The sequence below is a fragment of the Thunnus thynnus genome, chromosome 6 (genome assembly GCF_963924715.1).
Source record: "Thunnus thynnus chromosome 6, fThuThy2.1, whole genome shotgun sequence".
NCBI classification, from domain to species: Eukaryota; Metazoa; Chordata; class Actinopteri; order Scombriformes; family Scombridae; genus Thunnus; species Thunnus thynnus.
The window spans coordinates 15161661-15179843 of record NC_089522.1 but is presented as its reverse complement, the minus strand read 5'-3'; the positions used below and the strand labels follow the sequence as shown (position 1 = coordinate 15179843).

The 18183-nt window shown below is 44.6% G+C and overlaps 1 protein-coding gene across 6 annotated transcripts in view; it reads left to right on the top strand.

The window, feature by feature from the left end:
- Positions 1-18183, top strand: part of rerea (arginine-glutamic acid dipeptide (RE) repeats a) — a 132734-nt gene that overhangs the window by 48184 nt on the left and 66367 nt on the right. For all 6 annotated transcript variants that reach the window (XM_067591998.1, XM_067591997.1, XM_067591993.1 and 3 more), the window contains 2 exons: positions 8487-8991; positions 16942-17012. In XM_067591998.1, coding sequence (XP_067448099.1) covers positions 8631-8991; positions 16942-17012 — 432 coding nt within the window. In that variant the 5' untranslated portion in view covers positions 8487-8630. The remainder of the gene's footprint in view (positions 1-8486; positions 8992-16941; positions 17013-18183) is intronic.

The window sequence follows — 18183 nt, the reverse complement described above, 5'->3', positions numbered from 1 at the left end:
TAGATTGACACATGTGTATACACAAAGATGAATGCACTACTGTAGTGAATATGCTCTCAGTGGCTTTTTATAAGCTTGCAGATGCAGTGGGAAGCTATTTTAACAAGACTGTAGTTCTACAAACCTGCCCTCCTAGATTTCCACTAAGAGACTGCGACGTGCAGAAGCACTAGAGGCTGATTTCCTATGCATGAGCACGGCATATGGTGTGCTTAAACTCAATGCGAGCATGGGATTAGTTAACAATCGTGTTTCACAACATTGTGCTAATTGCTAGGGTTACTCCAGCGCTATGAATATGTTTCTTGTCCTACTATAACTAAATATTAAGAAAGCAGGAAGGTGAGGTTTGTCAAAATTTTTGTGTTTTTGGCATAGGCACGGCTAAGTAGTATTTTCATTGTCATTAATGGCCCAGTGACGAGAGGAGAAGAAGTCTGTGAGACGGCCATGGTCAAAGCCTAACATTAACATTCCAAGAATATCTGAGGCTTATTCACAGCAACTCAGGCGCGCAGCCCTCTCTGTTCACCTTTTGGTTTAAAAGAGACAACAGGGCCTATAGTCAGCCTGAGCCGTGTTGTGTCAGGGAGTATTTTTTAATGTGCCGTTGTTGTTGCACAGTGAAGGATGTGTTGTGTAATCCAATATTTTGCAGTTGTTAGGTGTTTGGGAAGATGAAAAATATGCAGCCTGTGTTTGCTGGAGGCATAGCACACTATCAGTTAGGGATCAAGTCTCCATTTCACACATGAACAGGCAGAGTTAATCTGCGGATCACTACTGTACACTGCGTTAGAATCCAGCCTCTTCTTATATTTTCCCAAAAGCCGATTATTCTAGGCCCCTGCTGCTAATGTTTTTGGAAAATAGCTGCCCTTTTATAGCTTATGTGTATTTTTAAGTGAAGACCTGGTAGTCCTGGTAGTAAACCATGTAGGTCTAACTCCTTCAAACTCTTTAAAATTAATTGTGTGTATTTGTAGCCTACCTGTGTGTGTGTGTGTGTGTGTGTGTGTGGCCTCTGTGTTTGTGGCAGGGTGCACTAAAATGCCACTGCTGTAAGAGGCCCAGTCCCAGGCGCTGCATGTTTTATGAGCTGTCCACAGAGGATATGGGAGCTCTGAGCTCAGATCCTGCTTGTTCCAGCAGTGTTTTCATCACTCCTGGCCACTTCCTTCTAGCTTTTTTTTTTTTTGACGAGGGAGAGAAAACGCATCCAGAAGCAGGCAATATTTACAACACACCCTTGTCAACGGCTATAGTTTAAAAAGCGTGGAAAGCAGCACGGAGGCCTCACACTCATGATTCATTTTATTCTCCTCATGCGCATTACAGAGGGTGCTTTCCCTTCTGCCTAGGATCGCTGGCCCACACGACTGAGATGGTGGATGTCAAGGCTGAATGCTACACTGAATATTCCACTCTCCCAGTCACCTCCCCCGCTGACTGCTTTCTAAAGCCGTCCTTTTCCTTGAACAAACACATCTTCAACTGGAGAACGTTCGCTGACTGTCTGTTTGCAGTTCTTACACACTGACTTGTAAGTTATAGCTGCGGTTGCAACACTGCTGAAATTACCACAGAGGGTAACAAACAAAAAAGGATGTTATGCTTAGAAGATGAGTCTTGTGTTTTATTTATTTTGAAAAGGCAATCAGTCGTGATGGTTGGTTGGTTGGTTGGCAGTTATACGAGAGGCGTTTGCATATGAAATAATAGCCCTTCCTAATTAGAGGTAATACCATCCTGTGGTATCTAGAGGTGGAGGTGTTTTTTGGCTCGGATCATTATAAGACGTTGAATGGAGGGATTGTCCCCCCCCTCCCCGACCATCTGCTCGAGAATAGAGCCGAATTTGCCACCACATAGCTAAATAATTTAGGCGGAAAAATGGTTTTGTGTAGTGACCTAATGGCTTTGTTTTTTGGGAGCTGTTCTTGAAGACATCCTTCAGTGCCCCCGCTGGCCTGTGCCTGTCAGTCTGAAACCTCAGAGCTGTCTTATCTGTCACTCTAATCTATTTATGTTAGTTTTTCCTCTGTGTTGGCACGTCACTCTGTGTGGCATAGTGATTAGAGTAGCTGGAGGATGTAGGGCAGCCGTATGAATAAATTTCCTCCTCTCCCACACTCATTTAGACTACCAGTCAGAGTCGAACTGACGGAGAGGATTGTTAAGCTGATAGGCAGATCTGGGAAGAAGTGGGGATATTTGATTGCAGAATATCAGTGGAAGTGGTACATGATTGAATGCTCAAATATTAATATCTCAAGAGTCCTTTCATTCTAACAGACAGCAAAATCAAGCTTTGTGTTCTTTTCTTTTGCAGTAAATCTTTTTATGACATACATCTGATTGAGAAAATGTCATGTAACTCATTTCCTCCTCCCCCTGCTGTAGCTCTCTTCCGTTTTATAGAGATAAATATTTGAAGATACATGTATGATAGAGATGTTTTTTTTGTACAAATCAGACTTGAATGTGTCCCCAGTGTATACTTATACCTCTTTTGACCCCAGTTTTACCTTTGGATACATTTCCTTTGCAACAGCATAATTCACCAAAAAATTGAATTGTCAATGCCTCTTCAGAGGAGAAAAACACTAGAAATCCTTTAGAATTGTTCACTTTATTCACATTGCAAAAAAACCCCCATAGATCTACAGGAAAACTCAATTAAGAGCCACATTCATGACAGTGCTGTCTGCCACCACATACCTCACATTCTCTTGCCTTCCTTATCAATGACACGTTGGGAGAGGTCCTTTACTGGCCTGCTCACGATTACATTTCTCAAGAGTGCCTCATTTAGAGGAAAGGGGAAGGGTGACAATGGACAACCTTGGCATTTCCCTCAGGAGCCGTGTCAAAACATGATGCCTCGTGAAGCCGTCAGAGCTGCTCAAATGGCCTTCAGCTTTCCTCCAGCCAGACAAACGTGGCAGACTGAGAGGTACTGTGATCCTGAAGTAGCTGGTATTAGGCTGTGAAATGAAGTCCAGCTCACAGACCCTGTAGTTAATGGACATCTCGGGTTGTGTAGCGGCCCCCTCAGGGCCATTTGGAGCTCTCATGGAGAGCACACAAACAGGGACTAGAGGAGGATTTAGCCTTCTTTTAGAGATGGAGTAGAGGCTTAAACCCTGTGGTGCTCACAGTCTGATCCTCATGTCTGTGTGCATGAAAGTACCTGTGGACCGCTGGACGTCGAATATGTTTGACTCAGTTGGTATTGGTTTATTTTACAAAAAGAGTATCGGATGCCATTGTTAGCCCAGGGAGATTTTGTAAATTGCCTCGGTTAATCTTTTTAGACAGTGATATTTCATTGTTGCACACAGTGTCATTGTGCATAAGAGTCTGTTCTTGTGCAGCAGTACTTTGCTTTTTTACCGTGTGAATCTCAAGGCAGGTTTAAATGTTGATGTTGGAAAGCCCCAAGCTATCTTTTCGCGAGCATGGCTTTTACCTACTCAACTAACCCCGGATGCCGGCTAAAAATAGAGGCTTTGTGAGCGCAGCTTTAGCAGAGGGAAAAAAGATGTGGTTACTCATCAGTGAATTGAAAAATAAGTGGAGCAGACAAGTGTCTTTGCCCTGCCAATGTGAACTAAAACAGAGGGCCTCGGAGAATAAAGCAAACTATGATTGCACCAGGTAAGACAAAGCAGGCAGGGTGCAGAGACCACAGAGAATCCCTTATGAAATGGCCTACCCCTCGCCTCCAGCTGAGCCTTTCATTGTGCTGTTGTTTCTAGAGGGCTTGGATGGCAGCTTAGATTAGATCGCACTGAGTAATGGATTGGAGCTGACGAAAACCTGCTGCAGCTCGACATCACCACAGCTAGCATCCGTGCACTGCTGAGGATCTGGCTGGTTTATTCGGATCAATTTGAGTTGCCCTCATTGTTAATAACCCTGTGTATATTCATGCTAACATTGTTCTCCTCTAATCTGTATTCATGCGAGTATTTCATTCAATCCCTTTGCAAAGCCGGCCCTAAATCCTTGCCAATCACATTTTGCTACTTCATAATTCTCCAATTGAATATGCCATGAATGACTTTTCAGTCTCACTTCCCCAAAACTGAGTGGATCACTGTGCTGGTTATATTGTTGGTAGATTCTATTTTGCATTTAAATGTACAAATTTCTGGTTTTTCCATTATTTGTTCTATAAAATACTGTTTGAATAAATGTCCAGCTTTTGCAAATTCATAATCCAAGAAAATCAATTACCAAAATTTGGCGGGATAAAAAAAGAAACCCTCCCAGCTGTATCAGTCTGTATACGTGCTCAAGCAAAGCATGATAATTTGGATGTTTATCCTTAGACAGGTTTTGATTAAAACCACAGAGATGAGCATGGATTTGGGTAAATGTGAGAGTGATTGGAATGAATAAAACATGGCTTTTTAAAAGGCTGTTCGAGAGAGAGAGAGAGAGAGAGGAAAAAAAGCTGTGTTTAGTAACAGAAACCTGCTGTGTGGCCATTGTGGGGGATAATGTGTTAATCGAGCCACAAACTGTGTGGTTTTTCAGGCCAGAGGTCTCATTTAAACAGGCTCGGGAAAGAGAAATGTATTTGAGCGGGGCCCCGCTGGCTGCTAGCCCTTGACTCCATTGCAGTAATGTAAATGGTGGATTAGGTGCAGTTTGCTGGGACCCCCCCGCTCCAACTCCTCTCTAGCCGCTGCCCCCTCCTTCTCTTTTCCATTAAGACAGCTGGTATCTTTCAAAGGGTCCTGGCCCAGTGATTGATGTGTAATAGCTCCAAGCCTCACCTGCCCCCTCACAGCGTTATTCATCGGCCAGGCAACCAGCGCTGCTTTCTACTGAGCACTTTGTTTCCCGGGTTGTGGGTGGAGAGCCTTCTCCCTCACTTTCTCTCTCCGTCTCACTTTCTCTTTCTCCTTCTCTTCCCTCTCAGCCGTCAATACATTATGACTTTTCATTGCCACAGTGCCACTACTTCACACTGACTCACTTCTTGTGACTCACTCAATTTGTTCAACTTCAAATTGCTCTTTTATCTGCATCAAACTACAGCTACTGATGTGCAACACATTAACCACAGACACTTGAACATATTGCTAATTGACTACTAAGAGTTTTAACACAATTACACATGTAGATTTTTTTTTTTTGTTGCTCTAGGACTTAATGCATACAATTCTGTTAACATCAGCAAGGTAATTCGAGATACAGGATTTGGAAGGCAGTTGTGTAAAGCGTATCCAGATGCAAACTAATAGCACCTTGATTGTAAAGATACTTATAGGGGCTTAAAGCAGCCCACAACATCAAAGGAGAATGGGCCAGCCCTCCATTTGCAACAGTTCAGAGCCCTCGTTGGTTTCAGTGGAAGAGGCTTATGTTACTGATTAGAGGAGAGAAGAGGTGCTTAGCTCATACACAGATTCTGGCAGCCCCCAGGATTAGAGCGGCGGTGCTATCAAATGCTACCTTCATCAATGTTTTCATTTTCCTCACACCTCGAAGACATGCTGTTGGATGTGGACACAAGGGATGCGGCAATTAACCGATTTCACTATTAACCGCGCTTTAAAACGCCACAACTGTAAAGGCTCAGCTACACTGTTTCTGTTCTCACTCAAAAAAAGGGACATTATGAAACATTATTTTTCTGTGAACAATGGATGTACTGTGAGGAAAATTAAACAAAACTAGACAATTGTGTTTAAAAAAAATGTCCATAAGCGCGACCGGCAGGCTGCAGGCAGAACCAAAACAAACCTGGTGCACCAGCTTAAAATGCCGTGCTGTAACAAGTTCAGGTACGCAAAGTTGCACATGCTGTCACAAGAGTGACTCCCCTTATTTATGTCTGAGGTGGGCAAGATTAGCTAAAGGAGATGAGAAGTGTTCTGGCAATGACTGAGGGACCCAACATTGAAACGTTTTATTCACTAAAATGCCTGAAACCATCAGTGTGGGAGTATTTTGGATACATAAAGAATGACCAGGGGGTTGTTCGAGAAGAGAGATCTCCATTTATTCAGCTATACATGCTCAAGTAAAGGTAATACACTTAGTTAAAAAGCCATTACTTTAGTGGTAAGTTACTTAACAAAACATTGAGTTGGAAGGGATTGAAATATAAAAGTGTCACTTACAATCAACAAAGTAACTGTGAGCAGGAAAAGGAACATTGCACCGTTTATAAAGTAACGCTCACATAAATGGTATGTAATCCCCTCAAGGGATTCAGTGCAATCATTTACATCTGTTGCTGCGTCCCATCTGTGTTGAGTAAACACAGGTAGGTATGGTAGGTAAATATGCCAGGTGTAAAAGACTAACTTAACATAAGGATATTGTAGACTTCCAGCACTATACCATGGGATCTAATTAATTGCATTTCAGTGATTAATAACACCTGCATAAGAGATGTTCTCAATTTATTTCAGTTCTTCTAAAACTGCAACAGCAAAAACAACAATAGACAGGATATCAATTTACAAAAATAGGCATAGATGACAGTTTATGATAAGAACACTTCTGTTTATTACCCACATTAGTAATATTTTCCCCTGGACTAGTGCAATGTCCACTTGAAGTTCATCTTGGCATGGATTATTTCATTATTCACTTTATTCTAAGACTGCCTCTAATACTGTGGCAGAATCTTTGGCAAAGTGTGTCTTATGCTCCCTCTTCAAAACAAAACATGCTCATGTGATTTTATCCATCTGCAGTATTGTGAAATAGATTAATAATAATCGTGAAACTGTGATTTTTCCTCACACTATAATCGTACCATCAAAATCTATAATCGTTGCATCCCTAATGGATACAAGAGGGGGGCACAGTATGTATTTTGGAGGTGTGTATCCACAGCGGGTGTGTGTCCTTGCACGCACATGCGCGTTAGAACTCTCCTGAGCCCTCGCGTTTTTGTGTGTGCACTAATGTGTTCCTGTGTGTATATGCTGGCAACCCAGTGGTCGCCGTGGTAACTCATCATTAGGTGATTAATGGGGCTGTGACGAGGCTGCGGTTTAATCAGGCCCGGTGTTTGTGTTGAAGCCGACGACAAGAGCAGCTGCCCTGTCAGTTGGTGTCTGCTCACGAGATGACAGCACCCGCTGCTGAGGAGCGCCGTTGTCAAACGCGCTTCTTTGTGTGTGTGTGTTTGTGTGTTTGTGTGTGTGTGTGTATGTGCCTGCCAAACGTCTTTCTTCTACTTTCTTCTTTCCTTCTATTCTTCACCTCACATTCTTTGTAGCTCTCTCAATAAACGCAGGTCCACTTGCAGACATTCTGTGTAATTTTCACTCGAAGCCAGTTTTGCTTTACCTGGCTCGATCTCCATCCCTCCCTCCTTTTTCACTCTCCCGCCCTGCTATCACGACCATGGTAACGCGGGTGCTGATTGCCTGGTCTTATCCCTCTGGGTGCTGTAATAACTATTTCTAGTTAATTTGTTGCGGTGGGGGTGGAGGGGGCAAACACTGGCAGTAAATGAGAAGCCTCCTTTGTAGGCGCAGTGTGTAGGGGCAGTGTAGTGCACACAGCGTGCTGCTTCAGCTTTGCCCACTTCACTGTTTATGGAGGATTTCATTATGGCATGAGAAAGTGGTAGCTGGGCTCTTTTGAGTGAATGACGATAGCTGAAAATGGCAGTGGACTGGGCACGGCAAATGACTGGCTCAGCCTCTCTCCTCTCCCTTTCCTTACCCAGTGGATTGCTGTGTTCTTCCCTCCAGGGCTGTCACTTCACATTAACACAGTGGTGACTGTCAGCCAGGGCAGAGGGCTGGGGTGGGGTGGAGTCCACTAAGCCAGAGTACACACGCACACACACACACACACACACACAAACACACATACACACACACAGATGAGCCTGGTGTCATCGCAGATGGTCTGCAGAGAAGCTAGCCAGTTAACTCTGTCATTGAGCTTTATGCTGTGTCCCTACAAACATTGGCATGGTATTACAAATGACAAGCAGCTACTTGTGCTGAAAAACCCCTGGACACATTATCTCTGAGGAATTCTATTGGCTGCAAGCCTCATCCTCAAATGCAGCACCACCTTTTTGTGCTTATTCAGTTATGACTTCCCTTTAGCTTATTGTGTTACAAATTCTCTACATGATTCATGGCTTTCTACTTTTCTCACTTTCTTTTTTCCACCCTTTTACCCTTTATAACTCTCTTTTACTGCCTCTCTGAAAGAAGGGAAATATGTTTGAGCAGGAAACTAGAAGGTTCTGTTCTTTTGATAAAGCTGCTCAGTGCTCTCCAGAGTCCTCATGGTTGTGGAGGGGAGTTCCAACAATTACTGTGATGCTGAGAAGAGTCAGCACAGCTGCCTGTTCTCTAGGAACCAATTTTGTATTTCTCACCCACAAAAAATCTCCTCCAGTTAAACTTAGAAATTGTAGCTTCTGTACAGTAAGGATAACGATTATTGACATAGGGTTATGCTAATTGTTTTTCTCCTCTTGTCCACAGCTTTTCTGAAACACTGGGGTTGTTGGTGTGGCCAAATTTTCCCTGGATTTGACTGGTAAATTCAGAAGACTGAAGCCCAGGCTCACAGTCTACCTTTCACGGAGGCCCAGCCGTGAGAGGACTGAGGAAGGCACGTGGCGGATCATGACGGCCGACAAAGAGAAGGAGAGGGAGAAAGAGCGGGACAGGGACAGAGATAGGGACCGGGACAAGAGAGAAGCCGGTAAGTCCCGTCGGCAGGACGGGGACCGGGGCGAGAGTGAGAGCTCCAGGCCCAGGCGCAGCTGCACGCTGGAGGGCGGGGCCAAGAACTATGCAGAGAGCGAGCACAGCGAGGACGAGGACAACGATAACGGCAGCACAGGCGGAGGCAGCGGCACGGCTGAGGAGGCCGGAAAGAAGGGCAAGAAGAAGACGCCTAAGAAGAAGTCACGCTACGAGCGCACAGAGAACGGAGAAATCACCTCCTTCATCACAGAGGACGATGTTGTTTACAGACCCGGAGGTAAGTCCCAGTCATGGCTAATCTAACTGTCAGCAGGAGGGCCACACGCTGGCACGGTCTCTTAATACAGTAAAAAAAAAAAAAAAAAAAAGTCAAAAACTATCTCTTTTCATCAACTTCTCCAGTTTAAAAATAATCTTAAACCCACCTCATTAACACCACATTCACTCATTTACTTTTATCTTACTTTGCTCTTAATAGGCTCGTTTTTTAGGAATTAAGAGAAAAGTTTTAATTAATCAATGATTCATTTCTGGGTTGTTAAAGAAACCGTTATCTCTGTTGCAATAAGCTGCTGAGGGATTGCAGATTTTCCAAAGTAGCAACTCTCCAACAGCAGAAGTACTCCCTCAGGCTAGAGGCCAATGCATCACATAATCAATTCCAAGTTGACCCACTCTGTGCTTTGTCTTGGGCTAAGTCAATAAAGCAAAGTGGTGCTCGACTAGATGATGTGATAGTGACGACAGCCATGATAATGATTTCATCCCAACACCATCTGACTCACTGAAAGTATGCTATCTCCTCTGGGGCCAAAAGGTACTCTAGTTTCCTGGAGAGACGTTTGAGCTGCGGTACAGTGTCTTTATTATGTCAGATGAATGAGGCTAAAAAGAGAACCAACCTTTCCCGCAGCTGTAAACATGGCCTCTTTTTCACCTACTGTTTATAAATTGGTTGTACTAGAGGGGGGAATGTCAACATTCACTGTCGGAAGGAAGCCAGGCTAGCTTGTCGTGCGTGTGTGTGTGCAGTCTTCTCTCTCTCTGCCACTGCTCAGTGCTATCCCCATTGCACCTAAATCATTGCCGCCATGTCTTTTCATTTATCTAGCAGCTAGCAAAAGGTCAAGTAGTGGGGGGGGGAGGGGAGGCAGCCCACATTGCTTGGATATTTAATGGGAAGATGTAGAAAATTACAGCCAGTGTGTTAGGTAATCTTCTCCAACAAACCACCCCTACACACACCCACACAAACACTCAGCCTTCCCTTTTTCCCTCTTCAGCTGCTTCAAGTAGGTGCAGTGAAAAAGCCAGACCTCCCCACCTTGCACTCTCCGTCCGGGCCATCTATCTCTGGTATCAGTGGTGGTCCTCAGGCAAGCAGTCGCACTGAACCAAAGCCTTGTTGTTGCTCAATCTCTATTTCTGTTTTTCTAACACTCCACTACGGACTCCATTGAAGCCTTTTTTGCTCTGCATTTCATGTTTAATAGAGAGAGCACCGGCGCTTTGTCTCACAGTCAACCATGCAGAGAGGGGGAGAGAGGGAGTGGGGGGAGAGGGAGGGTAAAAAAAAAAACGGAAGCAGTCAGTCACATCAATGAAACATTCAAAAGGCATATAAACAAAGTCAAGCGTCTCAGTGGATTAGCCCTGCCGAATATTTATATTTCCACATCCGAGTGAACAGCAGAGCCAGTGTCTGGTTGATGGGGAATATTTATGTTTCCTGTCTTCTCCTTCAATTAGTTTGACAGGTCTAGAGCGGCCCGAGTGTCACAATGTGCTCCTACCACGCAGATTGTGGCTGTTAGACTGGTTTAGATTAGGGATGAGCCAGGATTGGGTAGTGGTGGCCCAGGTGTCGGTACACTAGTTTGTAATTTACCTCCTATTGTCAACACGGAAGATCCTCCACCTCAGCAACTGACCTCCTGCTGTCTCCTCTGCTTATTGTTCAAGTGATAAGCCCTCTGTGTGTGTGTGTGTGTGTGTGTGTGTTTTCCTCCTCCTGCTTGGTCATTGGTAGCAGCCTTCTTGCAATCAGATTTGATGTGTGCAGCTTAGGCAGGCACAAAGCCTGCCATGGATTATGCTTTACTAAATGTTAAATCCCTTTATAGCCGTCTAGTGACACACAATATGTAAAACTGACCACCCTGGGTGAGGGATTTGCACAGCCGCAGACATGGGGAGAGGGGAGAAGACTGTGATGGAGAGCAGCACAGAAACCGAAATACTGTTTTGATTGCTTTTGTCATAGGGAGCTTTACAAGCACCCAGACTCATGTCATCACATGAGAAATAACAGGTAAGCTAGTATTGAAACAGTCTGCACACTCCCAATCTCCAGCCACCCTCCAATCTCTCTGCTTAGCCCTTCTATCCCTTGAAGATGGGTTCAGGCGGCTTAGTGCTCATCGATTGGATGGGGAAGGGTGGAAGGAGAAGTGCAATCGGCCAATAGGTGGGCCCGCAGCTAACTCTAGCTCTGCTGCCGCTGTTTTAAAAAGGATGGAGGAGCGGTTCTGTGGTGGTGGCCAGGGTACTGTGTCCCGGGCCATTTTTATGGTCGGCTGCTGGGGGTGAACAGCCCGATGCAGCGCAAGCAGACATGCCGAATCGATCGGTGCCCTGTGGCTGAGCTCTCACCACTTCCTGAGGCCCAGTCAGACACCTCCAGAGCCTGTTCTCTACACTCGTCCCCCCACCACCACCACCCCATATTATAGATCCTCTCTCTGGAGATTATACACACTGCCATGGGGGGGATCAATAGGAGACACCCTAGGAGCACGGAGACACACGAAAAAACTTTTCAGTACACACACATATACACACTACACTGATAACCTGTATTTGTGCACACTCACAAGCTTACTGTAACACCTATACATGCACACACTAACACTTACTGTATACAAAGCATGTTTTTAACAGTCATAGACATGGTCCCTATCTCTGACAAGCACACTCCCGCTGCACACTACACACAAGCTCGGTCTAACACACACACACACACACAGCACCATCCACATAGCTCATCCCCTCTCTCCACCGCAGTAGAGCTCTGCTTGGCGCTGCAGGTGGCTGGCTGCCATAGTATGTCTCCTTCCTTCCTAACTGACTGGCTGGCTGGTCTGTTTAAAATGGAGAGAGCTAATGGAAACCACCGCCCCCCCCCCCCCTCCCCACCCACCCACTCCTTCTGCCCTTCTTCTTCGGTGTATGTCACACAACATGGCCGCCACAGTTTCAGTGGGTTGGCTGTGGCAGCAGATAAAGACAAGACTTGTTTTAATTTAGGAATTTCCTCTTAAGAGAGCGATAGATTCGTGTAGCGAGCGCAGTGTATAATACAGAGAGATTGCAGGCTCGCCTTAGAAAAACACCTTGTGTGTATGAGTGTTGGGGGAGTTGTTGATGTGGACAGCTGGCACTCCTTGCCGCAACCACCACAGAACCCTGGGGAGCATGTGTGTATGTGTGTGTGTCACTGTATGTGTTGTGCAGCAGGAGTATGTCTGATGCACACATGTAGCATTGGATAACCAGCCCCCCCCCATCCTCCTTTCTTCAAACTCTGGACCAACTGTTGGCAGTCGCACAAACCTGCTATGTTCCTTTTGTTTCCAAGGGCTTCAGTTTTTTTTGTCAAATATATATCAGCTTTAATTTTCCTTATGTTGGCAGGGTTAGAAATGTATGTTGTCACTGCTAAAAATGTAGAGAATCTGTATTGGTGCAGATGCTGACACCGATCAACCACATCAGCCACATTAAAACACTATATTTTAAGATTTTAACTTAACAATACAAGTGGATTTTGCATAAAATAGCATTTCACCAAGTGTTTAGCTGATTCACTGAGCACTCTTTTGCAGTTTTTCTCAAACCTTTAGATATTGTTCAGTTCTGTCATTTGGAGTCAAACAAAATAATCCATACTTTATTCAGTATCTCCTGAATTAAACAGTTAGTCGTTTAAATCTAAGGTACCTGCCATATAATTCCATCATCTATCAAATTTTCACCGCCAAGATATTTGATTCAGAGCAAAGTAAATCATACTTGGTAAGAACACAACACATCTGTATTCTGCTGTCAGTGTGGATCCCCATGGGAAGCCGGTATAACGTGCTTCAGTAAAACGCTGGAATAGTTATTCTAGAGCCAAGACACCGTAGGCTAGAGCTCGATTAGCATAGCACATCCCCTCTGCTGCAAAGTCTAGTTGTCGATCAGTTTGCTGTTTCCAGTCAAGTTAACATGAGGGACAAGCCCTGGGAGTCATCTCATATTGAAACATAGCAGTGTGAATCTGTAGCCTGTCGCTAACTGAACGGATCTATTTTTAAAAAGCCCTCTCTGCTCTCCCATCTCTCCCCACGCTAGAGACTCTGGGAAAAGGGCTTTTTAGTGAAATCCAACCACCTGCCGACTGCTAAATGAGAAAGCGTGGGCTAGCCGAGAGGGATAGGAGAGGAGGAGGAGGGGGGTGTTGTCAAAGAGCCTCTGTTCTCCCCTAGGAGCTCAGTCAGCTGTAGGCCTGCCCTATTGTAGAGAGCTGATGGTATCGCTTGCCAGGTATTTCCCACTGCTTTTCCAGTGTGAAGAAGGGAGAGCTGTTGGGCTGGTGTTAGAGGAGAGAGGAAGGAAAGTTGAGGAAGAATCAAGAGTCCGTGTGCCCCAGGGGCCTTGATTGCCTGTTACACCACCCCACTGGGACCGACCCAGCAGGAAACGGCACAAGGCAGCTCTGGTCATCAGCTGGTCTCCCTCGCAGAGGCTCTGTGGTCGGTGGTGGATCAGTAATAACACCAGTTTCCCTCTTTCTCCCGAGCTCTCTCTGTCTTTCTTGGCCCTCAAGTCCCCTCACACCCCTGTGGTTCCATTATTGCATTCCTTGTGCTATTTAATTTTGGGATCAGTACACTCAAGGGGGGTAGCTTTCCTAAAGCCTTGCACAACTCTGCTATGTGTGTGTGTGTGTGTTTTCCTGTGCGTTCGTGCATGTGCACGCTGCCAGTTTGAGCCAAGCACCACTTTTAACAATGCAGGTGCTCCCACCCCCCCCCATCACTGTTTACAAAACATTGGCATATATGACTGTGTTCACAATGTGACTTTTCCATTGTTGCTGGCTGGCTCGTAAAAGAAAGCCAAGCAGATATTATCTAAGAACTCCCCCCCTCCTCCTCCTCCTCCTCCTCCTCCCCTCTGCTGGAATGCTGCAGCAAATTAAACAGCATCTTATTTGCTTGGTACAGAGAGTCGGACACGGCTCTTTTGCTGAGGCTAGGTGTGTTTTAGATTAGACATGCTTGGCAGCCATAAGAGAATGGCTGGCTGAACAATGAGCTACAGCTGAGAAAATTGCTGTGTGTATATATATATATATATGTGTGTGTGTGTGTGTCGCAAGGCAATAACAATGACTATTCCATTGCTTGAACTCAGCAGTGACAATGTAATTGGAGAAACGATGACCGTCAGGATCAGGTTTCAGTGTAGTACTCGGGTCTGAGGAGCTGCGCTCAGTAGCTTCATGATTATCTCCCTGTGTCGAAGTATCGAGCTTTCTCTCGCTCTCTATCTGCTTGAGTGGCGTGGCTGTCGGCTGTGGATTGCAGGGTGGAGGCGAGTAGGAGAAGAAGTTAAACTTATGGCTGCTGAGGGAGTGAGAGCACTCTACTACAAAGGCTCTGCTGTGGTTCTCCCTCCTACAGCGCAGGCTTCATCCATCCAACCAGCACACACTTCATCCCTTAAAAAAAAAAAAAAAAAAAAAAACTGCCCATCCCCCCACACAGACCCCCACCACAGCTAAACCCTTCGTCCCTCCCCTTTCCACTTCTCCACTTGAGTGAGGAGACCCATTTCCAAATGCACAAAATGGCAGGAATGTTTAACAAGCCAGGCAGACCCTAGAGGGAACCGTGTGGCCCCCTCCTCTACCCCACAGAGCCTCCCAGAGCTCTGTTGCCTCCTTTTCGTTCAAACGGCGGAGTCTGAAGCATTAACTTGGTTTTAACTTTCACATTCATTGAGATTCGTGTTATAGTCGCTTTCAGAGAAATGCCCTTGAGGTAGTAGTCTTCCAGCGCCAGGATGAATTCAAAATGTGCTTTTGACGTTCGAAGAATAGACTCGCTTGCTGTCTGTGAATGATTAAACTAGATCCCTGTCTTTTTTTTTCTTTTTTTTTTCTCACCACCTATCTTTTTCACTCTCACTGTCTGTTCTTTATGCCTGTTGATGTGCTCTGGGGTGCAGACAAGGAGATCCGGCCTCTCTAAATGAATGTGCCAACGAGGTGAAGGGACACTAAACCCTAATTCCCTCGATTTGACTCCTCCGAAACATGTCATCTCATTCAGATTAGTCTCTTTTGTTCTCAGCCCTCCCCCCACTCCCTCCCTCCCTCCTCTGCTACCCGCTTCTCTCTGTCTCTCTCTCAACACACACACACACACACACACACACACACTCACACACACACTGTGTCGCTCACAGATCACACAATAGCACTGATGGATATTTTCATTCATGTTATCTTGTAAATGACTTCCAGGGATGGTGTAGAGGAGAGAGAAAAAGAAGGAGAGGGGAAAAGCGAGAAGAGGGCAGTACTGAGAGAGATATAATGCGTCACTCAGCCAGCGAGGGCGATAAACCCCCCCACCCTCCCCTCTCTCTCTCCTCCTCCCTTTAGAACAGCTCATTCAGCCCACAGCAGATAACAAGCCCACCCTGGGGTTACACACACACACACAGCCTCTCAAAAAACAAAGCCCATGATGTCACAGGCACACTCATACACACCAGCCCCTCTACAAATGGTATCTCGGATGTCAGAGCCATTTAATATCTTTGCCACCCCTCTTTTCCTTTGCAAGCGGTAAGATAAACTACAGCCAGATCGATAACTCTGTTGACACAAACAAATAAATAACAGATGATGGCAGTGTCACTCACTGAAAAAAAAAAAAAAAGCTAGCCGCACATCTTTTGTGAGGGAAAGTGTGGCTTAGTCCTTCTGCACTGAACAGCTCAGCATGTGTAGAAACGAGCACCAGCAGAATGTGTTGTGTATCCTTCACAAATCCTACCTACAGTGGCTTCTTCTTTTAACCAAACCGTCTTTTAACCGAAACAGCTGCTAGATATTGTAGCGTCGTAACTTTTCCTCTTCGTGGATGTGTTAATGTGCCAAACGGTAGGCAGAACCAGCCCTCAGATCAGTCGAACAGCCTGTTACATTGCTTCCATTTGAATAGAAGGTCAATTTTCAGTGTGTGTGATCTATTTTTTTAATCAATTAAGCATCAGTGCCTTTTGATTGCTTTGCCTGTTGAGCTAGCAAGAAATCTCTTTCACAGGTTATTATTTAAACCAAAATTTATTTATTTATTGCTCAGTTTAAGAGCCAAAAGTGAATGAGACAAATGCTAATATGACTTTTGTAAATTCAAATCTCTTTTTAGATTAAAAAAAAATCCAACCCATGGCTGTTTTTTTTTTTTGTGCAACGTACTGTGCCAGGCTTAGCAGTAACCATTAGCCGTGTCCCCCACCTACTCCTCCTTTCTTCTCGACAGAAGTGGCTGTGTGTTTTTTGTCCGCTGCAGCGTGAATGTTTTTGTTAAGGAGATGAGGGTTCACGACCCGGCCATACCACCAGTCACATTCAATTTAACAGCACAGCCGGTCAGGGCCACCTCCTCTCACACAATGCTTTTAACACTTATGAGGGTTATGTAATTTGGCGACATTTTAAAACATGAATGAGAGCAGAGAGGGTGGATTTTTTTTCTTTTTGTTTCACCGCTAAGCAAAGCTAACAGGCCATATGGTGCAATGACAAAACTTGTATTTTGTCGGAACGGGTTACAGTGATGGCAAGGGAGGGTGTTGGGGGGGTTAAAGCCAGTATTGCTCACTGGTGTATAAATGGAGTGGAACAATAACATAATTCCCCTTGGGCGTAATGTTTGCTTTGGAAAGGCAACCTTGTAGCGCTCCAAAAGTCCTTAATCCTATTACTCGCATTCCAATTGAATTTGACTCAAGGAGAAAAATGTCTTTTCAGCAGAGGTAACAGCACACAAAATAATATATTACTGAGTCTGGCTGCAAAAAAAAAAAAAAAAAAACATGAAAGCTTTGAGAACTGTGAACATCTTCTTTCTAACTCAGTGTTTTTCTTTATTTTTCTTATGTGCAGATTGTGTGTACATTGAGAGTCGGCGGCCCAACACTCCCTACTTCATTTGTAGCATTCAGGATTTCAAGCTGGTGAGTAGTTTTTCCATCTTCTCTCTGTCCTGTTTATGTCCCTGATGGTTCAGCACCATCCAACCCGCCAATCCCATGTCACAAGCTGGAAAACAAACCACACTCGTTCTAGAGAGCAAAGATGTCAGAAGAAATCAGAGCCATGATCACCTGTGCAAAACAATTAGGAGATAGAAATGCGGTGTTTTTGTCACACTTTAGATGTCGGATGAGATTTGAATACAACTCGCAGTGAATATCCTTTTTAAAGGGTCACGGGAAATATAAAAATCCCTCTGAGAATCTGTCTTGAATATTAACCACCTTTGCAATCCAGTGGCAGTGTAATAATGCTTGTAATGGAAATAAAGATGTTTGTCGATGCACTTAATTGATTTAATGAAGGAGACCTTCACCAGTTTTCAATTGATTTTTTTTTTTCTTTTACAAGCTAATGTTGCCAAATTGCCTCTTTTGCTGAATAAAGGAAGAAATTAGTTTTTAATTTGCTACTGAGAACAGCTGATTCATCAAGGCTCGGTCAGTTTAGCTAAAGTACTTGTTTTTCTCAGCAGTAGGACACCTAAAATGTATCACAGACAACACACACACATGAAATTGATTTACCCACTCTGCATCGCCTATGTTGCTAAAGGGGAAGTCACATTTCATTTCACCCAACAGATTTGGCTTTGTTCATGTTGATGAAAAGAGATGTAACATTGTTTTAAGATATGTGGTGAGATAGTTTGCTACACTGGCAAGCTGCCTCACAGCTACCTGCAAACTGTACAGAATCTCTCTCTTTTTTTAATTAATATACAATCTGTAAGAGCTGCATTGAACTTCTTGTTTTTACATTTCCATTAATAATAGTTGGCTCCAGCTCTGAGATTTTTGTCGGAGGTCATTGCACCAAAACAAGTGTTTCTATTGGCTGAGGAAATTTGCTGGCCAAGGTTCACCGAATGTGAACTTACAGGGGAATCCTGAAATGGATTATGTAACTGAAAGTGATTGTTTTTTAATTGGTCCTTTGTATTGTTTCCAACTGCCATGAACGCAGAGCAGAACACACTTCAGTGCAGGTTTGTGGTAACATGACTGCCATTTATTGGGTGAAGACTACTGGAATATATAATCGATGGGTCTGTGTGTTGCCAAATGAAGCAGCATCTAAGCCTGCTGAAGC